The sequence below is a fragment of the Moschus berezovskii genome, chromosome 11 (assembly GCF_049115385.1).
Source record: "Moschus berezovskii isolate FMDL1 chromosome 11, NW_MosBer_1.0, whole genome shotgun sequence".
NCBI lineage: Eukaryota > Metazoa > Chordata > Mammalia > Artiodactyla > Moschidae > Moschus > Moschus berezovskii.
In genome coordinates, this window is record NC_142470.1 from 5,396,219 (window position 1) to 5,419,071 (window position 22,853).

Consider the following 22,853-nt stretch of genomic DNA (forward strand, 5'->3'; position numbering starts at 1 on the left):
AGGACCCGGGCGCCGCTGCTCCCTCCGGCCGGGACAGGGTGCGTTCGAGAGACCTGAGAAGGCGTTTGTTGCTCCAAACTGCGCCGCCGATGGCGAAGCCGGAGACGCGGACTGGCCCTTGGCGCGCCAGGCTGGGAGAAGCAAGCCCACCCCCGCCCTCCCTGCTCATCACAGGCTCATTAACGATCCTCTCCAGCCCCAAAATAACACCCAGCACGCACACGTGCACAGACATACACACTCACACACGCCCCTACGGCCCACCCACTCTCACCCCAAACGTGCTCTCCCCTACACTCACCAGTCACACACACATCCGCCCGGACACACACACTCACCCACAGACACACGGGCTCACATCCACCCCCACAGACACGCATGAACGCGCACCATCCTGCGCACTCACACAGATATACACTTGCACAACCAGCAAACTGCCCTCCACACTCACACACTCTCACAGATATCGTCACACAAGGCACACACCTCCATACCCAATATACACACAATCTCATCTACAGCCACACCACTTGTGGTCACTCACACGCACCCACATGGACACACGATGTACATACCCCCTCCCAGACACACAAACGCGCCCCACAGTTATACGCAACTGTCACATACACAAGTTCACACTGTCACACATACTCATTTGCACACACAGTCACCCACGCGCTCTGCCTCACACACCATCACACCCCTCACACCCCTGGAACATGCATCCTTCACCCTCCCCTCCCCAAGCTCGCTACTGGACATGCACATCAAAGCAACTTACTCATACACGTCCTAATTTATAGCAATCAATACTTACTCACAACTGTTTCAAGTATGAATTTGTACCTATTTATTATTCATGTTGATTAATACCTCCATTCATCATTCTTGGCATCTCTGGGGCCCACGGGGATGTGAGTGCTGAGGGGAGCAGGTCTGTTGTCTGTCCAGGCCCTGGCTGTGTTCCCCAATGTCTTCCGAGCGCCCAGCCCAGGTGTCCAGTCAATATGGGGGAGGGAATACACGGGCCTGAGATGGTGCAGAGGCCAGCTGATCAGACCTAGAAGAAATGTGTGCCTGAGCCTTTGGCTGGAAAGATTTGCTGTTACCCCAGGCACCTGGTTTTATGCAAGATCCCATGATGCACCTTTGCCCCTGCAGAGAGAGGGAGGTTATCATGAACCTGGGGGCCAGGAGGCCTGGCTTCTAGTCCTAGAGCCCTCCCTGCGTGACCTTGCGGGGTCCGTGTCTCCCTCTGTAGGGGAGGCTAGCTCAGAGCCTGCTCTGAAATCCCGGCTGTGCCGGCGCGGCCAGTCTGAACCCACCCCTGCAGAGGTGAGGAGTCTTAGTCACGCCAGGTGGGCCTGTGGCCTCCTCACCTCTTGACATGTCCCCCTCCAGCCACCTGCCTGGCCCACCAACCCTGCTTGCCCGTCTCCCAGGTGGACATTTCAAGCCTCACCATTGGCTTCCTGTCTGGTCCTGAACAGTTAAGGATAGAACCCTGTCTCCCAGGGCAACAGAATTCCAGCACTTAACATTTCCATCTGCAAAGCAAGGGCTTTCCCACCTGTGAAATGCCTTTCTGGTCTCATGATGACTGCACCCTTGAGGCTGAGAGCTCTTGGAGGACCAGCTGTGGCCTTGTGGATGGTGACTGCAGCCATGAAATTAAAAGACGCTTGTTCCTTGGAAGGAAATCTATGACAAACCTAGACAGTGTATTCAAAAGGAGAGACATCACTTTGCCGGCAAAGGTTAGTATAGTCAAAACTATGTTTTTTCCAGTAGTCATGTACGGATGTGAGAGTTGGACCATCAAGAAGGCTGAGCACTGAAGAACTGATGCTTTCAAACTGTGGTGCTGGAGAAGACTCTTGAGAATCCCTTGGACTGCAATGAGATCAAACCAGTCAATCCTAAAGGAAATCAACCCTGAATATTCATTGGAAGGACTGATGCTGAAGCTGAAGCTCCAATACTTTGGCCACCTGATGTGAAGAGCTGACTCATTGGAAAAGACCCTGATGCTGGGAAAGATTGAAGGCAGGAGGAGAAGGGGACGACAGAGGATAAGATGGTTGGATGGCATCACTGACTCAATGGATATGAGTTTGAGCAAACTCTGGGAGATGTGAAGGACAGGGGAGGCTGGTATGCTGCAGTCCATGGGGTCACAAACAGTCGGATGACTTAGCAGCTGGACACCAACAACTGCAGGGAATGCTGGTGAGAATGCCTGCTACCTCGACTCCCCCAGCCTCCAGGTCTCAGAGCCAGGTGGGCAGGTTCCATCCACTCCTCCTCCTCCATCAGGCCTCAGTGTCCTCATATGTGGAATGCGCTGGTGATGGGACTGGCTCATGGGGTTGTCATGGAGAGTCATGAAGCTGATGCTCCAGTGATGTTCAGTGAGGAGACCCTGAATTCAGCTTTCCTGCAGACCTGGGAGGGCTCTGGACTCGTTGGTACTGCATGTTAAAACCCATCTCAGGGAGTTCCCTGGTGGTTCAGAGGCTAGGACTCCGAGCTCCCCGTGCAGGGGGCCTGGGTTTGATCCCTGGTCAGGGAACTGGCTCCCACATGCTGCAACTAAGAATCCTGAGTGCCGCAGCTGTGACCTGGCACAGCCAATGAATGTGTGTGTGTGTGTGTGTGTGTGTGTGTATTTATATATATAAACCCAGCTAGGTAGGGTCAGGTTGTTTCTCCCTCTGGTTTGCTGTGTGATTTTGGGTTTTTACGACCTCTCTGGGCCAGCGTGCTGTGAACTGAGGGACCTTGTCCTCCAACCAAAGGTACTAAGAGCTCCCAAGCTGCCACGTTGGGGAGTTCACCATCCCCGAGGAGGGGTTCGGGTTGTGCCTCCTGACCTCTGCTCTTTCCCCTTCACTGGTGACATCAATGCAGAGGAGTCTGGGGAGACTAAGGTCTGAGGGGGGCATGTGAGCCTTCCCGTGGTGCTGAGCACATCACAAGCAGATGACCCCTCCCTGTTTTCTGCAGATGCCAACTTTTCAGTCTTGTGTGGAGGCCTCATGGGCCCTCACACATGCTGAGACAGCCGTGGGTCTGTGCCCAACACCCACAGACTCCAGAAAACGCTGAGCAGGAAGCAGGGCTGCGCGGAGAGGCAGGAGGGCTGGAGGGCCCAGTGGGGAGCTGGGGCAGGGGAGGCAGGTGTGGGCTGGCCCTTTCAGACACTCCATAGCTCAAGGCGGGCCCCAGGGGTGCCTGTCCTTAGCTCAGAGCCTGGGAAAAAGGCCCCCAGACACTGCCTGTACTCTCCCTCTGCAGAACTGGCCCTCAAACTAGCCTGAGACAAAAGACAGCCTAGGAGGTGACGTGGAAGAGGTGGCATCTCTGGGATTGAGGGTCAGGGGTTTTCCATTTTTTGCTCACCCCATGGGCACCCAAGCAGCCTTCTGGTGGGACTTACCAGTCACAGGGTTTTCTAGTGTCACTGCCAGCCAGGCTCAGAGGCGTCTGGCCCCCAGGCGAGGGGGGCATGCCTAGAGGAGGAGATGAGTGGGCTTTGAACTTGGCCAGATCTAGGTGGGCATGCAGACTCTGGAACACCACTGTCACCTGACCCATGGGTCTCTCTGTCCAGCCCACCTCCTGGGGCCAAGGAGGTCGGAAGAGACAATATCTGCTCAGTGGTGTGGTGGGCTTCCCAGGTGATGCTAGTGGTAAAGAACCCGCCTGCCAATGCAGGAGACATAAGAGATGTGGGTTCAATCCCTGGATTGGGATGAGCCCCTGGAGAAGCAAACGGCAACCCATCCCAGTATTCTTGCCAGAAGAATCCCATGGACAGAGGAGCCTGGTGGGCTACAGTCCAGGGGGTGGCAAAGAGTTGGACATGACTGAAGTGGCTTAGGACGCACACATATGGACACGTGGTGGACACCTTATCGTCATCATCATGAACCCAGGCCAACCAAGCCCAGAACTGCAGGGTGTAACGTCCCTTCTGAGAGGTACTGAGGACACTCGACTCTTGGAAATCATCTCCGGGGGCCTGGCTGCTTAGCAGGCACTTTATGGTTCTGACTTTTGTTCTTTCACATCGGATGAGCAAGAAGTGCAGGCTTCCCTTGTGGTTCAGCGGTAAAGAATCTGCCTGCAATGCAGGAGACCCAGGTTCCTTCCCTGGGTTGGGAAGATCCCCTGGAGAAAGGGACTGGCTATCCACCCCAGTATTCCAAGCACTGGGGCTGATGGCGTGGGAGATGAGATGGACACCCCCAAAGGTAACATTTCATCTCTATATAAGGTGAGCAACGTAATAACACACCCCCCAGCTGAAGTGCATCCGAGAAGGGCAGGATGTTCTGTGGAAGCCACGAGTTCACAGCAGGGAGAGGATGCTGTGGCTTGAGGCCGGGAAAAGCTTCTTCCCGGAAGTGAAAATTTACACGGGGTCCCTCAGAGCCCTGTGGGGTTCCTCCCTCCTGGCAGCAGGCACATCCCGAGGGCCACCACACCTTGGCCTCAGTCAGCAGGACCAGGAATAAACCACTTACTAGCTGATCTGGAAAGGGATGAGGCTCAGGGCCCATGGTAGTCATCAGGGCAAGGGCAGGGGTGCAGCTGGGCATGACGCAGTGGCCACCCCGACTGGCCATTTCCTGCCTGTGGCCCAAGCTGGTTGCTGGTATGAGATGGATCATTTGGTTGGCTGATCACCCCTCAAAGAGGAGACCTCAGAGTGGTGGGAACCCTCCGCTCCTCCAAACCCTGCCCTCACTGGCTGTCAGGATGCTCTGGCTGGAACCACCTGCCCTGTGCCTGGTGGTGGGCAGAATCATGGGAGAAAGGCATGGCTCTAGTGAGGCTGCCAGGTTTTCTGATGTCACAAAGCCCCTGGCCATCCCCCTTTTCTCTGGTGGCAGTTCCAAGGTGGGGGTTGGGGGGGTGGGCGGGTTCTGGTCTGAAGATGCTTAGGGAGGTTAACAGAGATCCCGCCTGTCCAGGGTCAAACCCCTCTAGGACCTCTTCTGCATGTAGACCTCCTGGTCTCAGTCGGGACACCCACCTTGGTGGGACTGGCGGGCAAGTCTTGGAAATCTCCCCGCTTTGGATTCCCCCAGCTCTGTGAAATACACACGATAAGCCTCCCATGGGGGCGCTGGCTGATGGTAAATGAAATGACTAGGCTTGTCCAGTGTTGATCACAGTTGAGGCCCAACAGGACCTGACCACCTGTCGGGGTGCCTAGAGGCCCAGCACAGAGAACAACACAGGGACCTTTATCCCTTCTCCCCCCACCCCAACCTCCCAGCCCTGAAGCCCTCCGCCAGAGTCCTGCACCGTCTCCAACCAGCCAGGCCAGGGCGATGCCCACCTCCCACCCCTCCGCCTGCCCTGATGGGGAAAGCCTGCCGAGTTCAAAGGGCACGAGGAGCAGCCCACCTGGACCGGAGACAGAAGCAGAACTACACTACCCAGAATTCCCGGAGACAGCCAAAAAGGAAATGTCGTTTCTGCAAGGAGAGGCTCGGCTCCCCCAGCAGCTGCAGAGACAGCGAGGGAGCGAGAGGGGGGCGAGGGGTGGGGGGAGAGGATCACCAGGGGGGAGGCGGGCTGTGTGCGGGGAGCGAGGGTGGAGAGCGGGGCGGGCGGCGAGGAGGAGGCGGCGCCCGCTCGCCGGTCCGCCGCCGCCTGCGGACCTGCACCCCCGCGGGGCCGGCGAGCAGGCGGCGGTCCCTGCGTGCGCTGCGCTCCCGGCCGGCGGCTGCGGGCGGACGCGGGGCCAGGCCGGCGCAGGGGCTGAGTTTCTGCAAAGTTTGACCTGGTTGCCTTTCCGATGCTGCAGCAGAGCGAGGCAGCGCGGGGCGCGCCAGGCGGCTGCGGCGCGGCGGCGGGGCTGAGCGGCGACAGCACGCTCATGATGATCATAAAATAAAGCAGGCGAGCGGGGTGGGGGCGAGAGAGCCCCGAGCCTCACCCCTCCGCCCCCGGCCACCCCCGACCCCCGACCCCTACCCGCCGGGCAGCCCCGAGCTAGAAGGACTTGGGGGCCGGGGGGGCGCCCACGCCGGCCCGCAAACCCCTATAGAGCTAAAAGACACTTCCCCGAGAAAGGGGGTGGGGGCGCCCCCAGGACGTACCCGTGGTGGGGTCGGGGGCGTCCGGAGGGCGCAGACCGGGCACGCGGAGCGGCCCGAGGGGCAGGTGAGTCGGCGGCGCCGCCCGGGTTGGGGCGTGCGCGCCAAAGTTCCCCGGCGGCGGCGAGCGCGCCGGACGCGCGGGGATCGGGGGGCCACTCGGGGCTGGCTAGAGGGGCATAAAAGCGGCGGGGCAGGGGCACTGCGCCCTTCAGGAGCCCGGGGAGACCCGGCTCGGGAAGGGGTGTGCGTCCGACCTGACCGGCCTGCAGTGTGGCCCTGCGCCCCCCGTGGTGGGGAGGGCCGGGAGGGAGTCTGACCAGGAAGGGGCGCCGGCGGCGAGGAGGTGGGGGCAGTGCCAGGACCCAAAAGTCCACGAGGCCCACTGCAGTGCCAGGCAGTGCCCCCCCCGACCCCGCCTCCGGGCCGCGAGGTGTCAGCGGAGATGTCACGGGCGGCGATTATTCGCTGGTGCGCGCGGTCGTGCGGCCGCCACTGACGGGGCGGGAGGGTGTAGGGGGGGTGGCCGCCGCCTCCGGGGAGACCGCCCAGAGGTGCGCCGTCAGCTCCGCAGCCCGCGCGTCCCCCGCAGCAAAGTTCGGCTCAACTTTGAGGCGGGCCTTGACGCCCTGTCCCTTCTACCTGCCCCCCAGGTCCTCGGCGCCCGCGGCGAACCAGGCGGCGGCCCGAGCGCAGCCCCGGGGCCCCCCGAACGGTGGCGGCGGCGGCGGGCGACGACAGCGACAGCGGCGAGGGGACGCGGCGCGCCCGCGTGGGGGCAGCGGCCCGCACCCGCGAGTGGGCTCCGACGGGGACCCCGCGGGCGTCCCGCGCCCGGCGCTCGCCCTCCTGGAAGCCCCCGAGGGCCCCTGGACCTCGGCCGACTGAACAGAAACTGCTCTCCCATTGATTCGACCGGGCCGGGCGAGCGGCCGGGTGCGTGTGCCCGAGCGCGTGCGGAAGGCAGAAGGGCAGGAAGTCGGTCTCTGGCAGCCAGGGTGGCGGCACCGCGCAGGGGACTCAGCCTTCCTTATTTATGTGTCTGCTGGCGTTTGCCTTCTTCGCCCGAAGACTTCAGGGAGCGTCTGGGAGCTGCGTTCCCCGTGTGTTAGGTACCGGAAAGGCTGGATGTCTGAACAACATGCTTATCCATTAACCTCCAAACTTTCCTTTTTTAAACCCAAAGAATATCGGTGATTTTTGTTCACTGCTCGCGAAACCCCAAGGCCCTTGAAATGCAGCAAAATCTTTATTTATAAAGTGGCCCCGCGGTAGTGATATGCGAACCCCCTGGACTCAGTGAATCTTCTATCCTATGGATATCGGTCTTGGGATTTGAGATTGAAGAACTGTACTGTCTGCACGGGGTCTGGCGGCCTCCATCCTGTCAATGCCCAGCTTCCCCTGGGACTGCTGGTCTTCTCTGGAGATCAGAGTGGTCCTGTGTGCCATGGGCTGCATTCAGAGCATTGGAGGCAAAGCCAGAGTCTTCCGGGAAGGCATCACAGTGATCGATGTGAAGGCCTCTATCGACCCCATCCCCACCAGCATCGATGAGTCCTCCAGCGTGGTGCTCCGCTACCGGACACCCCACTTCCGTGCCTCGGCCCAGGTGGTCATGCCGCCCATCCCCAAGAAGGAGACCTGGATAGTCGGCTGGATTCAGGCGTGCAGCCACATGGAGTTCTACAACCAGTATGGGGAGCAGGGCATGTGAGTACTGCAAGAGCAAGCTTCGGGGAGGGGGCCGCTGGGGGGAGAAGGGGAGAAGGCGGGGGCCTAGAGAGGGGTCTCCCCAGGGCCAGAGGGAAGCATGAGGCAGACGTGGAAGTGCTCTCTGAGTCCTCCTCGGCCAGGCAACCTAGAGGGCTTGCCTGTTTATTTAGATCGGAGTCACGGCTCTAGGATCTTCCCTTCCACTGTCCCTGGCCCCCCCAGGGTTCCCATCTCCCTCCCCACAAGATGCCCAGGAAGCAGAGGGACACTCCACCGGGCGCCTCTTTGGCAAAGCAGGCGTGCTGTCCCGGGTCACTGGAGGGGCCGGGGCTTGGCCCAGCTCAGGCCTCCGCCAGCCCACGTGGTCGTGATGGGGACTCAGGGAAGGAGAGGCAGGCCTCCACAGCCTCCAGGGCTAGTGTGCAGGGCTCTGTGTTTGGCCTGATCTTGTCCCCCCGTGTTTTCGGAGGCACACCAAGACCTGGGAGGTGCTCTGCTCTGTTCAGGACGGAGTTTTGTTGGAGAGGGTTTTAGCAACGCGGTTTGCGTTGCAGTGCAGCGTTCTCTGTCTCCGGGGCAGAAGGCCACTTTCTGTGGACCTCCACATCGGCAGTGTGCAGAAGGCTCCAGGGGGCCCCTAACAGCTGAGAGGAGCCCACAGGCCTCTTCTCTCCAGCCTGTCCCCAGGATAATGCAGCGCTTGGTGTTGCCCCCTAGGATCCTGGCAGGTGCTCTGATCTTAGAGATGGTCACCCTGAGTGTGCAAAGAGCAGCGGTAGACAGAGAGGGAAGTGACTTAACTTGAAGCGCTGCCTAAGACAGGGCGATGACAATAGCTGTTTCTGAGCATGAGGAGGCTTCTGAAGGCACCAGGCAGCTCCCCAACTAGACCCCTGGGAGTGGCCATGGATGCTCGCCCACAGCCTCTCTTGGGATCCACCCCTGCAACACACGTCTCCCGTCCTGTAGCAGACTTGCCCTAGGACTTGAAACTGATTTAAGAACCCCCGGGGCCACCTGAAATTAGAGAGGATTGGGAGGGGACACCAAATCCTGTGGCTTCTCCACCTGTGACTCTGATGTTACAAGGGCAACAGGAGGATCATGGAAAAACTGAAAACTAGGTGTAACCATGACCACCCCAAGAGGCACGTGGGCCATATCTGGACACTCATTGGCTTCCCTCTGTCTACCTGCCATCTATGCTCCAGGTCTGACTCTCCAAGGGGTTATTAAACCAGGCAGGGTTGTGGGGGGTGGTGCTGACTTTCCATCCCAAGAAGGGAAATATGCTTGTTGGTTACTTGGTGTGGACCTTCCCTAAGAAATCTTAAGCCCAAAATATTCTCAGGCTTTGCAGGGCATCTGGGACAACTGGCAAGACACAAAGGTTTTTCTAGGCTTTTAGGCTAAGCTTGTTTTCTTCCCGAGAAAGAATAGGGAAGTCAGAAGGTCCTTCTGAACTTGGAAAGTTCCGTCTTCCTCCTGCGAGCACCAGGAAGAGAAAAGTTGGGGAGGATTGAAGGGATTGAGTTTTGCAGAGATGGACGTGCTGTGTGGTGGGGAGGGAGCAGGTCTGGCCCGGAGCCTCGGTTTCCCCACCCGTGAGTCTTCAAGACCTTGGGCTACCTCTGGTGGCTCCAGGTCCGTTCGGGCACTACGGCTGGAGGCAGGCCCGCATCAGGAGACCTGAGCTGACCTTTGTCTGTCTGTGCCAGTCCTTGGTTCCTGGTTAGAGGAGCTGAGTGCACACCGATTCTGCAGTCAAGCGGACCCGGGCGTCAGTCCAGGCTCTGTCACTTTCCAGGGTGTGACCCCAGCCACTCTGACCCTCGGTTTCCTCGTCTGCAAATCGGGGCCGGTCACAGGCCTTGCAGCACGGGCTTATTGAATTACGGGAGACGACATCGGTCAAGCTGCCGGCCCTGCGCCAAGCCCACGGTAAACACTTACTGCAGGTGGCTTGTCTTTTAACGCTGTTGTTACTGTGATGAGCCTTCTGTCAGATGGCGAGTGGGTGAAGGGCCCTGTGAAAATAATCGTGGCTGAATTCAGACAGACGTAAATTACTCCTCGTGCTGAATTTTCTCCCCGGCCCAGGGCTTCCTCTTTCACACAGAGCCCATTCCCTGACTTAAGAATTTAACAGTTAACAGTGTAAGTCACGTGTGATTTGAGTTTTCAAGTGGCTGAAGGCCGTTTTCCTTGTTCTGTATGTGTTTCCTTTTGTTCTCTCCCCTTCTTGAAACACGCCTCAGAGTAGGGACCCCTGTGTCCCACGGACCTCCTTCTCCAGGGTCCACTGAGGTCCCGGTGGAGATGGGACCAGCCCCAGAGAAAGAGCAGAGTTGGAGGCTCCCTGGAGGGGCAGGAGGGACTGGCCATTAATGAGTTCAGTCTCTGGGGTCAGGATGACCCCAGTGCTGGCTCTGGGGCCTCGGCAAGTTGCCTCTTGGAGGTTAGGCTTTGCCATCTGTGGATGGGGAGTTAGAAATGCCCGCAGGCTGGTGGGAGGATTCGAGGAGAGGACAGCTGCAGGTGACTACCCTGTGGCTGAAATGCACAGTTGGAAACTGCTTGATTATTAATCAACAAAACTGTATTAAGAAAACTGAATTAGCAAGTAGCACGGTTCCTCTGGCTGGTGGGGAGGCTCTGGCCTCCAGAAAAAGCCTGGACAGTTGTGCCTACTTGAATGACGATGGAAGCTTTTTTTTTGCTACACAGCATATGGGATCTTTGTTCCCCGACCAGGGATTGAACCCACGTCCCTTGTATTGGAAGCTCAGAGTCTTAACCACTGGACTGCCAGGGAAGTCCCATATGGAAGCATTTTGATGGGATGAAAAGACTCTTCCCTATCCCAAACCTCCTGTGATAATGAGGCTCCTTCACCTTTTTAAGCCCCGTGATGTGAAGGAAAGTCAGGGGTGGTAAGAGGTGGGGTGCCCAGTGGCCTTAGGCTGCCGGGAGCTGTCCCTTAGCTTTGCTGGGACTGGTGCTGTCCTGTGCATTGCAGGATATTGAGCCGTGTCCCTGGTCTCTACCCACTCAATGCCAGGAGCCCCCCTCCCCCCATCCTAACAGCTAAAAATGTCTCCAGACACTGCCCGATGGCCCCAGGAGGGGTGAAAAGTCACCCCTGATTGAGTACTGCTAGGCTGGACCCAGGCAATTTGAAGCCTTAAAATGAAGCCCCCCTGGGATTTAAAGGCCTGGGGAGCGGATGACCAGGTGGCAAAGGTTAGGTTAGGGTTTCTGTTCTTGTATTAAAAATATTAATTCCAAATACTTAACCAAAACCTGTAATACCCCCAAACATTATCCCTGCTTGAAATTAATCTCTAATCCAGGAGGAGAACCCTTTTGAATGACATTGTGGGTTGGAAATGTTTGCAGTGGAACAATGCCACACGCCAAACCCCAGTAATGCCCCGGCTTAAAGACGAGAGCTAGAAAATGGTGAGTTTCTTGTGCCAGCTTGAGAGGATTCTATATCGTTTGGGGTTCGGCCCACATTGCTTTAAAAGCTACCCCCCGCCAAAAAAAAACCGTTGGAGACGCCTGCCTCCACAGCCCCGTCCTCCGCAATCCTCAGCCGCCACCTGTCAGCTGGCACAATCTTCCAAGTGACAAGTCCCAATTTCTCCCTTGTGTGTGGGACGCTTCACGTTATCCCTAATTTGCCCTCCTGCTGGAGACCCCAGGGAATCTGGCCCACAGCCAAAGTCAAAGTCAAGGCCGGCTCTGGCTCCAGGTTTTGCCAGAGGGCAGGCTTGTGGTGAGGGGAGGAGAACAGCTCAAGACATGGGGGTCTCTCTGGATTGACAATGCCAGCTGCCCATGCCCTTGTCCAGCAGGGCGTGGCCCCCCAGCTCCACCATCCACAGGTACGGCAAGCTTGGGCCAGGTTCCCAACCTTTATGAGCCTCACTGTTCCCATCTGTGAAATGGGGTTGTTGAGGGACTAAATGCGATAGTGCCTGATGAGGACTCGGCACAGTGCCTGCCTATACAAAACACTGGTTGCATAGTTGCTGTCTCTACCATAACTAGCATTCATTCATCATCAATTACACAGCACCCGGCCAGGAATCAGCACAAATTGCTGTGTTAGAGTCACTGCTCTTCTTCTTTTGGGTTGGGTTTCCCATACCCACCTAGAGCATGGGAATCTCTGGCGACAAGACCTCTCAGGGTTTTTGCAGCTGGACCTGTGATGACTCGAGCTGTCACAGGATGATGAGGCCAGTGGGAAAGGGCTGGGCAGGGGTGGAGGGGTCTCTGGTCTCCCAAGGATTCTAAGAGGTCCTCACTGATGCTGAGGCCGGGGCAGCTGAGACCCGAGGTCACTTGCCTGAGGAGGCTTGCTCTGCTCCAGCGGGTCTGGGGCCGGGTCAGGAGGCATGGCCTGGTGACCACGTGGCCTCTTCCTGCGGCCCGGGCCTGCCCAGGGGGCCGGGCAGAACAATTGGGGACGGTACTTCCTCTCTGCGCCAGGAAGGCGGCCTCCCCCATCTGTGGGGCCCTGGTGGAGGCCGGAGAGGGAAGTCCTGGTTTCCAGGCTTTGGGGGGGGAGGAAGTTGGGGGTGGGGGTACTGCCTGGCCCCAAAAGAACTGCCCCTGGACCGACCCCTGCCTGGCGATCGTGCCCACCCTCACCTTCTGAGGGCGCGGAAAACAGAAACTGGCGTCTCCCGGGCTGTGTGGGGAGGCACTGGCCGCCGCCATGATCAGGGGAGTGGCAAATGAGTGCTTTTTTTTCCCGCTGATCTGGGTTAAAAATGGAAAGGGTCAGTAATGCCTGGTGTGGGGGGACAGCTTATGGAAGATGAGCTTTCCGAATTCCAAGTACTTGGGACCTTTAACTCTGGCACTGTGTTGGGTTGGCCAAAAAGGTCATTTGGGTTTTTCGTGTTCTGGTTGCTCAGAACGGAAAGAATCTGCCTGCAATGCAGGAGACCTGGACTCAATTCCTTGGTTGGGAAGATCCCCTGGAGAAGGAAATGGCAACCCACTCCAGTATTCTTGCCTGGAGCATCCCATGGACAGAGGAGCCTGGTGGGCTACAGTCCGTGGGGTTGCAAAGAGTCGGACACGACTGAGCAACACACACACACACAAAAAGACCTGAATGAACTTTCTGGCCAACCCAGTAGTTCTGGCGTCTGTCTTAACAGAAACTGAGTCCCTGGCCTGGTGCCTGGCAGGTAGTAAGTGCATAAAAAAGTCTACTGAACAAATGAGTCAATGAATACATGAACACATGAACGGAAGGAGCCGGGCAGAAAGGATGTGTGTGGGGGCAGAAACTCCAGCCCTGGCCATCATGGCAAAGAGCCACGAACACCCCCAGTGTCCTGTCTCCAGGGCAGAGTATGGCGAGGCCTCTACATAGGACGAGGAGGGGCTCGAATCAAGATTCTGTCACTAAAAACTGAACATATGCTGGGTGTGTGCAGGGAGAAAACTTCAGAAGGACGTTCGCCAGAGTGGGATGTGGCGGGTGACCTTGGCGAGGGAGGGGGTGGCCTGGAAGGCAGGACTCGCGTTTCTCACTTTAGGTACTTCTCTATGGCTTGCTTTTTTAAAACAAAACAAAAGCACAGCTTTTATAACTGAAAACTAAAACAGGTGCTGTTGGGCCCTTTCCGCCACGTGGCAGGCCCTGGGACTGTGACCTGGGCAAACAGGGATGAGGTGGTGAGGTGGGAGGAAACAGTGGCCACAGGAGGGTCACACCTCTGGCCTCTGGGCACCTCTGGTTTCCTTCCCTCTACCCACAGGCCTTCGAGCAGAGCCAGCTTCGGGCTGGTGGCTGGGCCTGGGGCCATAGGGTGACCCTCCCCAGCCTCTGTGGGCACCCTGTGGCACAGCCTCAACCCCTTCTCTGGCCTGCAGGGAAGGCCTTTTGTAACCCCTTCAGACTCACTCCCCATCCGTCATACTGCTCAGAGCGTCTCTGTGTGTGTGTGTGTGCATGCGTGCAGGCATGCACCTGGGGACCCTTGGCTTCGCCTGCATCTGACTTTCAGGGCCGTGGGGAGGGGGGTCACGGCAGATTTAACAGGGTTGGAGGAAGGAAGCGTGCCATCCAATTTGTGTTTTTAAAGATGGCTTGTGCTTCAGGGAGGAGAGCTTGGCAGAGGGCAGGAGGAGACCTGGGAGAGGTGAAGGGTCGTGGCCAGGGACGAGCCGGGGGTGCGGGGGGCAGTCTGGAAGTGAGAAGGGGGAGTCAGGGATGGATTCAGGTGTCCAGAGGGTGCAGGGCCCCCCAACATCGCCGATGACTGGGTCCCCACGGCGGCGTGGCCAGTGCCCATGGTGGGTCCCTGCAGACGTTTGTTGAGTGGCTGGTGGATGGCGCTGCAGAAGGAGCGGGGGTTGAGGGGAACTCAGGAGTCTGGCTCAGATGTGCTGCCAGCGGGCCCCAGAAAGCATCTGCGGTCCGGCTTGAAGCCTGGACTTGCTTGCTGTCCTCTGCTTTCCCACACCTCCAGGATGAGGGCGGGAGAGTGACGGGAAGCAGGCCAGTTTCCTGGGCGTGGACATGGCGAGGTCCTGTGCTCTGAAGGGCCCCCGGCCTGGTGCCAAGCTCCACTGTCACCACGTGGCAGTTCTTAACTTTTGAACAACTTTTTCACTGTGGTCACTGTCGTCCTGAAGACCAGTGTAGGCCGGCGAGCAAAGCGGGGGAGGACACGGGGGAGACCATGTGCCCTGCCCCTCTGTGGGAGGCCTGATAGGACCTGCTCTGGGCTCTGGACAGGAGGCGCTGGGGCAGAGATGGTTGCTCGTGTTCACAATCTCCCTCCTCCACCTGGATCTGGGGGTGGCTGGGCGTCCGTGTGGACCCGAGAGCCTTGCCCAGACCTTTCGGTAACATCTGTAGCTGTGCTGTCCTCTCCTTGCAAACCAGAAGGCTCAGGGTGTGCAGGGAGCGGAAAACCGAGGGTCTGCCTTGAAGCCCGAGGTCCCTGCAGAACAAACAGGAAGTCTTCGAGGCAGGAACTGTATGGGATCATTCCTTTCAGAGTCCAGATAATCTGGAAACATAAATGAGGTCAGAAGGCCTCAGGTCACATCGGGGCTGGCAAATCCATTAGTGTGAGAGGCACGCCTCCCTTAGATGTTCTCCGGAGTTTCCATGTTTTGCTGTTTATCGCATACCAGGTGGTATGTGTCGACAGGTGTAATCATCACAGAAGCCTGGAAGGTGGCTGTGATTACCACAGTGGACTGGCCTGGAGCTGACATCTGTGACTTGACCAGAGCTGGTAGCCAGGGGGATACTGGCCCCGGGCTGGCCCACATCCCTCAGCTACTGTGCCCTTACCCACTCCCCCTCGTACCGCCTCGACTCGGAGACTGGACTGAGGGGACCAGAGCTAGCTCAGCTGGCCTGTGATGATGTGAAAACACACGCCCTTGGCCCTGGTTCTGAGTAATATGCCACGTGAGACACGGCTGTCTGCTTGCTCACGGGGACCGTCACCCGTCTGTGACTGAGCCAGTGCCTGGGCATTTGGAGGGGCTGGTAGGGGAAAGGGAAGCTGAAGCTTTGGGGTCAGAGGCTGAGACAGAGAGGGGGGGCCATGCGGGTACCAAGCCCCACTCCCCCAAACAAACCAGCTCTTAGGAAGTGAAAGGGGGCCTTTGGTGAGATGGCTTTCTGCCTTAAAAAAAAACCAAAAACACAGTTTTTACGAGTTAAACACCATGAGAAGGTCAAGTGGGCGCCTTCCAGGAGGCTGGACGCAGGGGGGCACAGGCTTCTGAGGAATTCAGGACAGGGACCCTTCTCTGGTCCATGGCGGCCAGTCCCCTGGGACAGCTGAATCTCCAGGTTCACAACTGTGACCTCCTCCCTTGGAGTCTGATGTGCTCAGGGCCCCGGGCTGGAGATGGCCTACGAGACAGGTGTTACGCTAATTTGTGACCTTTTAATGAAATAAACAGAAAAATTAGCAAAATCGCATTCCTAATTATCCCTCCAGTTGTGACCACATTTACTAACTGCTAACATTAAATGATGCATCTCAGTTCAGTCAGTCCAGTTGCTCAGTCGTGTCCGACTCTTTGCGACCTCACGAACCACAGCACGCCAGGCCTCCCTGTCCATCACCAACTCCCGGAGTTCACTCAAACTCATGTCCATCGAGTCGGTGATGCCATCCAGCCATCTCATTCTCTGCCGTCCCCGTCTCCTCCTACCCCCAACCCCTCCCAGCATCAGACTCTTTTCCAGTGAGTCAACTCGTCTCATGAGGTGGCCAAAGTATTGGAGTTTCAGCTTCAGCATAAGTCCTTCCAATGAACACCCAGAATTGATCTCTTTTAGAATGGACTGGTTGGATTTCCTTGCAGTCCAAGGGACTCTCAAGAGTCTTCTCCAGCACCACAGTTCAAAAACATCAATTCTTCGGCGCTCAGCTTTCTTGACAGTCCAACTCTCACATCCATACATGACCACGGGAAAAACCATAGCCTTGACTAGACGGACCTTTGTTGGCAAAGTAATGTCTCTGCTTTTTAATATGCTATCTAGGCTGGTCGTAACTTTCCTTCCAAGGAGCAAGCGTCTTTTAATTTCATGGCTGCAATCAGCATCCGAAGTGATTTTAGAGCCCAAAAAAATAAAGTCTGACACTGTTTCCACTGTTTCCCCATCTATTTCTCCTGAAGTGATGGGACCAGATGCATCTCAGGAATGCATTTTTAATTATGATTAAGTTATACATGGGCTTCCGTGGTGGGTCAGTGGTCAAGAAACTGCCCACCAATGCAGGAGACGCAGCTTTTGATCCCTGTGGGAAGATCCCCTGGAGGAGGAAATGGCAACCCACTCCAGTATTCTTGTCTGGAAATTCCCATGGACAGAGGAGCCTGGCGGGCTGCAGTCCGTGGGGTCACAAAGAATCAGACACAACTGAGTGACTAAACAGCAACAACAAAAGTATACATACACTTTACCGTCTTACCCATCTTTAAGTTCAGTGGTGTTAAAAACATCCACACTGTTGTGCGTCTATTTCCAGAAATTCTTCATCTTCCCCAACCGAGACTGCACCCATGGGACCGTGGCTGCCCATGCCCCTCCCCCAGCCCCCGGCAACCACATCCTGCTTTCTGCCTCTATGAATTTGAGTCCCCGAGGGACCTCATATATGTGGAATCACACAGTGTTTCTCCTTTTGTGTCTGACTTATTTCACTTCACATGATGTCTTCAAGGTTCATCCATGTTGTAGCATGTGTCAGAATTTCCTTTTTAAGGGTGAATAATATTCCATTGAAATGGACAGACCACTTTATCCATCGTCCAGTGATGGACACTTGGGTTGTTTCCACATTTTGGCTATTGTGAACAGTGCTGCCGTGAATAAAAAGGCATTTTGTAATGTATATTCTGGAAAGAACTGCTGGTGTACACAGGTGTGCAGAATTCTGGGGGCAAAGCGTCCTGAGCTTTGGTGTGGCAGATGCCCAGGTCTCACTGCTCAGCTGAATCACCTGGGGAAAAAGACCCCCACCTTAAGCTTTCCTTACTTTATCTGCCTAGTGGGGTGGCAGTGACTGTTGCTGAGTCTCTAAGGGGTGGGTTCCCCGGACGCTGCTGTCCAGCCACACTTGTCCGCAGCGTGACTCAGGACAGGCCAGTGTCCTCTTCTGAGAGCTATTATTACAGCAATAGCCATGGCAACAGCAGTGCTAGCAGACACCAGTCACTGGCCTTTGTCCTGTGCCCTGCCCTGGGCTGGCATGTTCTTGCCTGAATCCTTCCATGACCCCAGGTGGGACAAGGTGATGAGTCTGGGGCCCAGGGGGTACAGGGACTTTGCTCAGGGTGTCACACCAGTGAGAGGGTGGCTGAGACTTTGAGCAAGGCCAGTAGGTTTCCTGAGTCCGAACGCCATAGACAGCCCAGCCTCCTCCTTCCACTCCAGGAAGACTGAGCCCCCTGAAAGCAAGATGGGCTGACCAAGTACTGCTGGTACTCAGCTGGGCCTGAAGCTGCAAGTGCAGGTTCCCTGGCAGCTGCAGCAAGGCCAGGAGGCATTGATTGTATAGCTGGCCCAGAGGCAGGGACTGAGTGTGGTATTTTGAGATGGGCTGGTTAGGTTTTCTTGGTTCTGCTGCTCCAAAGACAGGGACTGACTGGGCGGGAGCAATTCAGGCCGTACTGTGCTGCTTCTTCTAGGCCGGTGTGAGCAGAAGGAAGGGGGTACTACCTATGATGCTGGCCATGCTGGGCAGGGCGCCAGGGAGCCCAGACCCACATGTGGAGGAGACGTGGAGGGGACAGAGTCTGGGCGAGGGCTCTGGGCCCTGGTTCCTGTGTCTCTGGCCCGGGTGCTAACACCAAAGCTCAGGGAGCGCAGGCATTTGACCTAGGCCACGTGCTGGTCAATGGAGGGACTGGAATCACTCTTAGATGTGCCGACCTCACAGCCACTGGGCCCCGAAGCTTCCTGTCAGCCCCTAAAGCAAGAGAAGGAAACTCCCTGCCCCCTGCACTCCCATGCCGGGCACCCTGATGTGCTGTGTGTCCAGGAGAGTCCCCGCGACCCCTAGTCTCTCATGGTCAGCAGCCTCTACCCTCACTGAAATCACAGGGCTGCATGTGGCTGTTCCACCAGCCACTGGGACCCAGGGTGGCGGGCACAGCGCATGTCAGGGCTCCCCATTACTGTGCGCTGCCCCCAGGCCCCTCCCTGGGACACATCCCCTTCCCAAAGTCCAGCCCCTGTCTAAAGTGATTTCCGGGTAGGGGGAGACCAATCTGAGATGAGGCAAGAGAACAGGATGTGGCTTTTGATGGGGAGGTGCCAGGTCTAGGGGAGCACCGATTCCCCGACCTTATGCTGGGTTGTCTGTTTCCTGTTGGCCTGACCCCCCGCTGCCACCCCCCCCCCACAAGAGGTGAGCCCCCAGGACAAAGGGATGCAGACCAGCCTGTGGCTGGCTGGCAACGTAAACTGTCTTCCCATCCTCAGGTCCAGCTGGGAGCTCCCGGACCTCCAGGAAGGCAAGATCGAGGCCATCAGCGACTCGGACGGGGTGAACTACCCATGGTATGGCAACACCACCGAGACCTGCACCATCGTGGGCCCCACCAAGAGAAACTCCAAGTTCATCATCAGCATGAACGATAACTTCTACCCCAGCGTCACGTGGGCCGTGCCCGTCAGCGAGAGCAACGTGGCTAAACTGACCGACATCTACCGGGACCAGAGCTTCATCACGTGGCTGGTGGCCACCAACACTTCGACCAACGACATGATCATCCTGCAGACCCTGCACTGGCGCATGCAGCTGAGCATCGAGGTGAACCCCACCCGGCCCCTGGGCCAGCGCGCCCGGCTCCGGGAGCCCATCGCCCAGGACCAGCCCAAAATCCTGAGCAAGAACGAGCCCATCCCGCCCAGCGCCCTGGTCAAGCCCAACGCCAATGACGCTCAGGTCCTCATGTGGAGGCCCAAGTTCGGGCCGCCGCTGGTGGTGATCCCGCCCAAGCACCGGTAGCGGCCGGGGGGGGGGGGGCACCCGCGGGGCGACACCGGATGAGAACACCAATCAAGCGACCCCCCACATGGACTCTGCGGTCATTCAGCGAAATACAACCTTTCTACCTTCTCTGGGCGGGGCGGATCTCACTGTGCTAATGCCCCTGGGATGGCCCCACCCCACTCTGCCCCGCCCCCGCCCTTCTGGAACCTGCTTTCCTGGGGGAGGGGAGAGACCCAGGCGGGACCGACCCCCTCACGTGCACCCTTAGTGTCACCCTGGGTCTCCATTTCTCTCTTCGCAAGTTCATTCATTTGCAACAGACGCCCTGAAACAACTGCTTTTTCTGTTCTTTTTTTAAAAAAAAAAACAAAAAAACGCCTCTTTATGAGGTTCAGGGTCTGAGGAGGAGCTGGTGATGAGCCTGGTGGGTGCAGCGGGCCCCTCCAGGGGAAAGACACCCCCACCCTACCCCCCGCCTCGTCCTCCGTCACGCGGCCTTATGTAGACTTGCTTTGCCAAACTTTTGCCTTAAGCTGATTTTAAAGGAAAAAAAAAACAACCCGGAACAGAGAAAGCAGGATCTCTTTTCTATTGGACTTTGTATCTTCTGCCAGAGGCGAGGGAGGAGGGGATGGGAAAAGAGAGAGATGACCCTGAGCCCCTCCTCCTGGGTATTGCCCAGGTGGCCAGGGGGGTGCCGAGGTAGATCTAAAACCAGCTGCTCATTCTTTCATTTTAGCTGAGCCGAAACCACAGACTAATTCTGCCCCCGAAGTCCCTTCTCTCTGCCCCAGGTAGAACCCCATTCCCGACCCCCCGCCTGCAGAGAGGGCTCTGAGCTCGGGCCCATGGTAGACCTGCTGGGGGCGTCCCACCTCTCTCCTCTGCAGCCAGAACTTACCTTGGGTGGGGCTGGGAGAAGAGAGGGCAGGTCCTGTGAGTTGCAGGTAAGAACCCAGGGAATTTCCAGCATCTTGGTCCTTGGATGGGTCTGTTGGCACATCTCAGCTTTTCTCTTTCCATCCACACTGGTCCCCAATGCTGGAGGGGGCCCTCCACCCTACCCAGCTGTAGTTCAGAGGTAAGAGGGCCTGCACCTCCCTGCAGCATCTTCTCAGGGGACGCCCCTCCTGGGTACTCTGGGGGAGGGCTCCAGACAGGCTCTGGGCAGTGCAGTGGTGGAGGTGGGGGCACCCACAGATGGGCATTCCTGGGTCTGGGAAGGCAGAAGGCAGACCCCACCCCCTGCCCCCCGCTGCCTGTCCTCACAGAAGGAACAAGGGCCCCTGTAGCTGGGGGATGGAAGTCCGCCTGGGCCCTCTGGAGCCCCAGGACCTGGTTCTGAGTGAGGCCAAGCTTTTTTTTTTTTAGCAGCGTCAGCTGCTTGCAGGAGCTGAGGGGACACCCAGCTGAAGCCCCCTTCCTCCAAGCTTGCCAGACCCACAGTGACGTCACCTGGGTCCCTCATTCTAACGGATCGTAATCAAGCACAGAAAACTGTCAGATGAGGGAAATAAGGCATTTCTGCTACAGATGAGCCACTTGGAGGAGCCCCAGTGACTGTGGGAGGGCGTGGGTCACTGAGTCCTCGTCTGCTCCTTTATCCATGGGATACTGCGTTTATTCAAGGGGTGCTTTACTGTCCAGCCATCTCCCGAGCCCGCTCCCAATGGGAGGCGGGCAGCTCTCCTGGAACCACTGCATGGGGGAGAACTTGGTGTGGCGGGTGGCCCACCTGGTGCTTGGGGACCCCTATCAGGCCCCAGGGTTGTGGGGTGGTGGGGGGAAACGGCCAGCTTCCCTTGGTGTGTTTGGAGGGAGGCCTGCCACCCAGAGAGGCCACAGCCTCCAGGGAGGGGGATACGAGGCCCCCCGCCCTGGGGACCAGCTGTGGCGGCGCCGGGGTGGCAGAGTCCGGCTGCCGTGGACGGGACCCCGCCTCTGGGCGGCTCGGCCCTTCTCTGCACTCAGGTCTTTCTTGCACTAAAAAGGAGAGAGGGCTCTGGGCGAGGGGTCAGGAACCGCAGCGCTGCTTCTGGGCTGGGCCATCGCTGAGGAGTTCTGACTGGGGAAGGGGTGGTCCTGAGCTGTTCGGGGGCGGAGTCTCCCACGACCACTCCCCCTGAGAGGGAGCAGGGCCCTCTCGGAGGCCTTCACTGCTCTGGCTGCCTCCACCCTACCGCCATGCCTACCGCATGCCTGGGCTCCCAGTCAGCTTGCTGCCTGGCTCACCCCCACCTGAGTCCTCTGCCCCTCGCCCCCTTGCCCCTTTCTCTCAACCTCTCCCGGCCTTTCTAAAGACAGGGCTGGGAAGACCCTGGGGAGGCTGGAGGTCCGGCTAAGGATGCTCGACTTAGCCTGGGTCTGGTCCCTCGACCTCTCGGATCAGGAGCACAGACCCAGGCTTCTTACCTGGGCTCCCCCCACAACCCCATCCCTCTGGTGTCCCCACTCCCCGGCGTGGACACACTCCTTCAGCAATAAGGACCGTCCGCAGTCGTGGAGAGTACTGTGAAAGCAAACCAATGCACTTACCAGGAGGCACAAGACTCTTGAAAAAAAAAAAATGTACCGTGAACCTTTTTAAAACGACAGCAACAAATACTCACAAAGAGAAATAAAATGGAATTTTAAAGTAGGCCTGGCTAGGATCTGGATGTTTCTGAAGCGGTGGGCTCATTGGCAAGGGGGCGGGATGGTGTTGATGGCTCTGTATTTCCAGCCTCGGGGGTGAATGTATTTGAGGGTGGGTATATGGCTGGAGCCCGGGGGTTCTGGTGCTAAGGGCCTGGGACGAGAACCCAGGAGGAGGCGGGTCATTTTGCTGACGCATCCTCTTCGGTCTGTAGCCTGGGGACGTTGGTTTCTCATCCACAGTGCCCCCGGGTTGGGGCAGGAGACTGGAGCTAGGACTTGAGGGCAGCTTGGTTTTCTGGCAAACAGTAGAAACTGACAGGAGGGTTGGTGTGTGGACTGGGTACTTATCCACAGATTTGCAAACCCATCTTCACGTGGAGACACAGCTGCTAAGTCAAGGTCAACCGAGGACAGGGCCCTGAACCCTGCCCACACTTGCAGCTGCTGAAAGGGGCTGTGTAGGGCCAGAGCACTGATCCTAAATACCATCTTCTATTGGAACTTTCTTATGGAAAGATGGGAGCTGGGGCAGCCCAGAGGTCCTGGAGTGGGTGTGGGCTCAACAGGTGGGCCATGGACTCAAGGTCATTGTTGGACACCCCGTTCCACTTGGGTTCTGGGTGTTAACTCACTGAACCCTCTCTACACCCCAGGTGTTATCTTGGTCCCCATTTCACAGGTGGGGAGACTGAGGGAGGAGGCAAGGACCACGCATCTGGGAAGAAGCAGAGCCAGAGCTTGAACCCCGCCCCAAACCTTCCGCTGTGTGCTCTCAACCTCAGTGTGTCACTGTGGGGCACATGTTTGGTGCCCAATAATGGCACCTGTTAATAACAAGGCCCCGCCAAGGGACTTCCCTGGCAGTCCAGTGCTTGGG

General features: G+C 57.6%; 2 protein-coding genes across 3 annotated transcripts; one reads left to right on the forward strand and one right to left on the reverse strand.

The window, feature by feature from the left end:
- Nucleotides 1–854: 854 nt before the first annotated feature.
- On the reverse strand, nt 855–7,256 carry LOC129539977 (uncharacterized). Its single transcript, XM_055401162.2, has 5 exons — nt 7,230–7,256; nt 6,760–7,099; nt 6,117–6,715; nt 1,571–1,712; nt 855–1,155 (listed from the first exon to the last, which is right to left on the reverse strand). The coding sequence occupies exons 1-5, from the start codon at nt 7,254–7,256 to the stop codon at nt 1,106–1,108; spliced, it is 1,158 nt and encodes a 385-aa protein (XP_055257137.2). The 3' UTR covers nt 855–1,105.
- On the forward strand, nt 5,589–21,977 carry FAM78A (family with sequence similarity 78 member A). 2 transcript variants are annotated; one of them, XM_055400396.2, is made up of 3 exons: nt 5,589–6,180; nt 6,767–7,826; nt 18,826–21,977. In XM_055400396.2, exons 2-3 carry the CDS (start codon nt 7,504–7,506, stop codon nt 19,352–19,354), a joined length of 852 nt encoding a protein of 283 aa, XP_055256371.1. In that variant the 5' UTR covers nt 5,589–6,180; nt 6,767–7,503; the 3' UTR covers nt 19,355–21,977. The 2 variants fall into 2 exon arrangements, with proteins under 2 accessions (XP_055256371.1, XP_088697210.1); XM_088841084.1 differs by lacking the exons at nt 5,589–6,180; nt 6,767–7,826 and adding an exon at nt 9,189–9,770.
- The last annotated feature ends 876 nt before the right edge of the window (nt 21,978–22,853 follow it).

What these genes read in the sequence shown, in the direction of transcription:
- LOC129539977 (XM_055401162.2), bottom strand. Translation starts at nt 7,256, where the DNA reads ATGTTGTTCAGACATCCAGCCTTTCCG. An exon ending in TCAGACATCCAGCCTTTCCG is followed by an intron (nt 7,100 to 7,229) that starts GTACCTAACACA and finishes CCTGGCTGCCAG; the next exon opens with AGACCGACTTCCTGCCCTTC. An exon ending in ACCAGAAAGGCATTTCACAG is followed by an intron (nt 1,156 to 1,570) that starts GTGGGAAAGCCC and finishes CTCTCTCTGCAG; the next exon opens with GGGCAAAGGTGCATCATGGG.
- FAM78A (XM_055400396.2), top strand. Translation starts at nt 7,504, where the DNA reads ATGCCCAGCTTCCCCTGGGACTGCTGGTCTTCTCTGGAGATCAGAGTG. An exon ending in CAGTATGGGGAGCAGGGCAT is followed by an intron (nt 7,827 to 18,825) that starts GTGAGTACTGCA and finishes TCCCATCCTCAG; the next exon opens with GTCCAGCTGGGAGCTCCCGG.